This window comes from Eimeria tenella, genomic scaffold (genome assembly GCF_000499545.2).
Source record: "Eimeria tenella Houghton genomic scaffold, Eth_scaff18, whole genome shotgun sequence".
NCBI classification, from domain to species: Eukaryota; Apicomplexa; class Conoidasida; order Eucoccidiorida; family Eimeriidae; genus Eimeria; species Eimeria tenella.
In genome coordinates, this window is record NW_013541630.1 from 81,813 (window position 1) to 86,812 (window position 5,000).

The following is a 5,000-nucleotide window of genomic DNA, read 5'->3' on the forward strand; positions in this document are numbered from 1 at the left end:
GTCTTGTTGATTTAAAGCTGCCAGCCCCGACCCCACTCCCAAACCCTAAACCCTAAACCCTAAACCCTAAACCCTAAACCCTAAACCCTACCCAGGCGAATGATGAAGGGGTGGTCGTTTTCTGCCATTATCTCTCTTTCTAGTCGAATGTGGTCTTGTTGATTTAAAGCTGCCAGCCCCGACCCCACTCCCAAACCCTAAACCCTAAACCCTAAACCCTAAACCCTAAACCCTAAACCCTACCCAGGCGAATGATGAAGGGGTGGTCGTTTTCTGCCATTATCTCTCTTTCTAGTCGAATGTGGTCTTGTTGATTTAAAGCTGCCAGCCCCGACCCCACTCCCAAACCCTAAACCCTAAACCCTAAACCCTAAACCCTAAACCCTAAACCCTACCCAGGCGAATGATGAAGGGGTGGTCGTTTTCTGCCATTATCTCTCTTTCTAGTCGAATGTGGTCTTGTTGACTTTAAGCTGCCAGCCCCGACCCCACTCCCAAACCCTAAACCCTAAACCCTAAACCCTAAACCCTAAACCCTAAACCCTACCCAGGCGAATGATGAAGGGGTGGTCGTTTTCTGCCATTATCTCTCTTTCTAGTCGAATGTGGTCTTGTTGATTTAAAGCTGCCAGCCCCGACCCCACTCCCAAACCCTAAACCCTAAACCCTAAACCCTAAATCCTAAACCCTAAACCCTAAACCCTACCCAGGCGAATGATGAAGGGGTGGTCGCTTTCTGCCATTATCTCTCTTTCTAGTCGAATGGGGTCTTGATGATTTAAAGCTGCCAGCCCCGACCCCACTCCCAAACCCTAAACCCTAAACCCTAAACCCTAAACCCTAAACCCTAAACCCTACCCAGGCGAATGATGAAGGGGTGGTCGTTTTCTGCCATTATCTCTCTTTCTAGTCGAATGTGGTCTTGTTGATTTAAAGCTGCCAGCCCCGACCCCACTCCCAAACCCTAAACCCTAAACCCTAAACCCTAAACCCTAAACCCTAAACCCTACCCAGGCGAATGATGAAGGGGTGGTCGTTTTCTGCCATTATCTCTCTTTCTAGTCGAATGTGGTCTTGTTGATTTAAGGCTGCGAGCCCGGACCCCACTCCCAAACCCTAAACCCTAAACCCTAAACCCTAAACCCTAAACCCTAAACCCTACCCAGGCGAATGATGAAGGGGTGGTCGTTTTCTGCCATTATCTCTCTTTCTAGTCGAATGTGGTCTTGTTGATTTAAAGCTGCCAGCCCCGACCCCACTCCCAAACCCTAAACCCTAAACCCTAAACCCTAAACCCTAAACCCTAAACCCTACCCAGGCGAATGATGAAGGGGTGGTCGTTTTCTGCCATTATCTCTCTTTCTAGTCGAATGTGGTCTTGTTGATTTAAAGCCACAACACTTTTTCTCGAAACGCATTTTAAGGCGTAGCGCATTTGCGTGGGAATGTGCTGCACCAGCTTTACAGTCCCGAACGTCCCTGCACGCCAAACCCTAAACCCTAAACCCTAAACCCTAAACCCTAAACCCTCAGCCCTGAACACGCGCCCACAACCCGCACGAGCACCGGCAACTGCAAAGAAGCGAAAGCTGTACACTGGCTCCCAACGCTCTCCCCCGACACGCAGAACACCGTAAATCCTAAACCCTAAACCCTAAACCCTAAACCCTAAACCCTACCTCTGCCGACCACTCGGACAACATTCAAGTCTTTGAATTCAACTTTGGTGTCTTGCATGCGAATGCGCTCCTCCAAGTGGGTAAGCATGGGCCCCTAAAGCATCCACCCCCAAACCTAAACCCTAAACCCTAAACCCTAAACCCTAAACCCTAAACCCTAAATCCTCCCTCCTCTCCGCGTCCACACCCTGCGACCCAGACCTCCCCCCGAGCCCCTTTTTTCGCGGCCCGCCCCTGTCCCCCACGTAGCACCTAGGGTTTAGGGTTTAGGGTTTAGGGTTTAGGGTTTACTTTGACGATTTGGAGGAAAACATCTTTGTCGACAACCCACAGATCCACCTCGGGACTGTTTGCTGCTACTGTTGCAGACCGCCGCTCGTCGTGCAGCAAAGCCCTCTCGCCGAAGTAGTCGTGACGGCCCAGCGTGCGCACCCGCTTTTCGCCCTTCAGAATCACCACTTCTCCCTGAATCGCAAACCCTAAACCCTAATTTAGGGTTTGGCTCATTGCCACACCCCCACTAGCGCTCCGCGACTCCCCACCCACGAAACAGAAACCCCGCTCCCCGGGCCTCCATCCATGTGGCTTCCAAAGCAGGGTTTAGGGTTTAGGGTTTGGAACTAATGTTTAGCGTTTGGAGCTAGGGTTTAGGGTGTGGAGCTAGGGTTTAGGGTTTGGGGTTTACAAGCTTGATGATGAAGAACCGAGACCCTATTTCGCCTTCCCGAATGATGGATTCCCCCTGAGTGTATCTGCACGCCAAGCCCAAAAACCTAAACCCTAGACCCTAAACCCTAATTACCCCAAACCCTGATTTAGGGTTTGCGGGGTCGCCGCGAAGGCCGACGCCGAGGAAAAAGCGACCCGCGCCCCAGTCGAGGGTCTAGGGTTTAGGGTTTAGGGTTTACCTGACGGTCTTGAAGGCCTTGATTAGGGTTTGCGTTTGCTGCTCCGACAAATACCTAAAAATATACATCTTTTTCGTGATCGCTAATTTGTTGTTATAGTCGAGGGTTTCGTCAATGTCTTGTCCCCCCAAAGTGGCGGTCAGCGCGCTAGCCGTCAGCAGCGCGAGCTGCGCGCAAACCCTAAACCCTAAACCCTAGACCCTAAACCCTAAACCCTAAACCCTAGGCCCTAGGACGGCAGCGCTCGCCCTCGCGCCGCAGGCGCTCGCGCCCCAAACCCGAAACCCTAAACCCTACACCCGAAACTCTCGACGCGTGCTCGCCCGCCGCCTTCAGCGACGGGCTTAGGGTTTAGGGTTTAGGGTTTAGGGTTTGGCTCGCCTTCGTCGGCCCGTTGCTCTTGACGCAATGCGCAAAGGGTTTGTTGGGAGACAAAACATATTCGTCTCCAAAAGCTTGTCCCCTTTTTAGGGTATCTATGAGGTGCAGCTCCATTTCCCCCTCCGCGCTGCTGCTGCTGCTGCTGCTGCTGCTGCTGCTGCTGCTGCTGCTGGACTTGTCTTTGTAGGCAAACACAGAAACCTCTCCCTCCAACACGAAGAAGAAACGCACGCCTTGCGCCGAGAACAGCGCCGACGCCGACGCCTGCAGCGCCGACGCCGACGCCTGCACCCCAAACCCTAAACCCTAAACCCTAAACCCTAAACCCTAAACCCTAAACCTGGGCCTGAACTGTCGCTCCCCCAGTAAGTTCTAAACCCCATTCTCCCAAGACCCGTCTGCGTCGTCCCCTGCGGGCAACTGCAGCTGCAGCTCTGCGCTAGGGTTTAGGGTTTAGGGTTTAGGGTTTAGGGACCCTTGTGCGGTTTTCTCGATCCAAAATAATATAATTTTCGGGATAGTCCTTAACCACTACAGAGCCAATTAAGCGGCTCAGCTGCTCCGTCGGGAAAGAGGCGAAGACCTTGCTCTGCTGCAGTGCTGCATCGCAAACCCTAAACCCTAAACCCTAAACCCTAAACCCTCCACCTTTGCAGGCTGCCACCCTGGCGCAAACCCCAAAGCCCTAATCCCTAAACCCTCGTCTGCTAGGGCGGCGGCACCGTGCGGGGGCGCGCTCGGCGCCACCCAGGCGGCGGCGTTTAGCGCCTAGGGTTTAGGGTTTAGGGTTTAGGGTTTACCCTCGAGCATAATATTGCGGAAGAGCACGTGCTGCAGATTCCCCAAAACCCTGTCCAAAAGGTCTCTGCCAATGGAGACACAAACTGTCGGCTCTTCTGCTGTTATTGTTGCACTTCGAGGTTCATCATAAAGCAGCGCCCGCTCGCCAAAGTATTCTCCCCGCTGCAGCAGCAGCAGCAGCAGCAGCAGCAGCGGCAGCAGCGGCGGCAGCAGCAGCGGCAGCGGCAGAGGCAGGGCGGCGCAGGGGATGACGGCGAAAGAAACGGACGCAGCACGCCATCCGCAGCAGCAGCAGCAGCAACAGCAGCAGCAGCCGCAGCAGCAGCTCCTGCTGCTGCAGCAGCAAACAATCTAAGCTGCAGCAGCAAAGCCTGGGCATCCCCTGCAGCTCGATCGCCCCTTGCGGAGAGCCGCCCCCAAACCCCAAACCCCAAACCCAAACCCTAAACCCTAAACCCTAAACCCTAAACCCTACCTGGAGAACCCGGACTTCTTTGTTTTTGATGGACACGAGGGCTTTGCCACTTTTTAAAATGTAAAGAACATCTCCTTTTTCTCCTTCCTTAACAATTGCCTGGCCGGGCTGGAAAGACTGCACCACCAGCGCGTTGGTTATCTGCGCGCAAACCCTAAACCCTAAACCCTAAACCCTAAACCCTAAACCCTAAACCCTAAACCCTAAGGCCTAAGGCCTGAAGCTGGGGCGCCCCGAGCCATTCAAAGGCGTAGGCGCTGACTGAACGCGCTCCCCCGCAACGCACCTTACGCAGCGTATATGCCCAAACCCTAAACCCTAAACCCTAAACCCTTGTACATACCACATTCTTCTGGGCCTCCGTCAACATTTCAAAGAATTTCACAGAAGCCAAGAACTGTCGGTTCTCGGCAAAGTTTCTGCTGCTCAGCTGCTTTAGGGTTTCCCTGAAAACAGAAAATAAGAATGTTGCTGCTGCTGCTGCTGCGGCTGCTGCGGCTGCCGCTGCCGCTGCTGCTGCTGTTGCGGCTGCTGCTGCTGCGGCTGCGGCTGCTGCTGCTGCGGCTGCGGCTGCTGCGGCTGCGGCTGCGGCTGCTGCTGCTGCGGCTGCTGCTGCAGCGGTTATGCTGCCGCTGCTGGCAGCCCAAGGCTGCCTCTCCGTCCCCTCCACCCTCCGCAACCCAAAACGCTAAACCCTAAACCCTAAACCCTAAATCCTAAGCCCTAGACCCTAAACCCTAAACCCTACCTGAAGAC

At 54.1% G+C, this 5,000-nt stretch overlaps 1 protein-coding gene across 1 annotated transcript in view; it reads right to left on the reverse strand.

The window, feature by feature from the left end:
* Nucleotides 1–443: 443 nt before the first annotated feature.
* ETH_00017800 (cGMP-dependent protein kinase) overlaps nt 444–5,000 on the reverse strand; it is a gene marked incomplete at both ends in the record, with an annotated part of 6,967 nt that continues 2,410 nt past the window's right edge. The window contains 15 exons of the mRNA XM_013373868.1: nt 444–508; nt 548–625; nt 707–812; nt 1,006–1,088; nt 1,315–1,479; nt 1,680–1,773; nt 1,971–2,144; nt 2,365–2,431; nt 2,588–2,754; nt 2,969–3,232; nt 3,444–3,568; nt 3,769–3,931; nt 4,245–4,385; nt 4,588–4,690; nt 4,993–5,000. The exon at nt 4,993–5,000 is cut by the window's right edge and continues 141 nt beyond it. Coding sequence (XP_013229322.1) covers nt 444–508; nt 548–625; nt 707–812; nt 1,006–1,088; nt 1,315–1,479; nt 1,680–1,773; nt 1,971–2,144; nt 2,365–2,431; nt 2,588–2,754; nt 2,969–3,232; nt 3,444–3,568; nt 3,769–3,931; nt 4,245–4,385; nt 4,588–4,690; nt 4,993–5,000 — 1,803 coding nt within the window. The remainder of the gene's footprint in view (nt 509–547; nt 626–706; nt 813–1,005; nt 1,089–1,314; nt 1,480–1,679; nt 1,774–1,970; nt 2,145–2,364; nt 2,432–2,587; nt 2,755–2,968; nt 3,233–3,443; nt 3,569–3,768; nt 3,932–4,244; nt 4,386–4,587; nt 4,691–4,992) is intronic.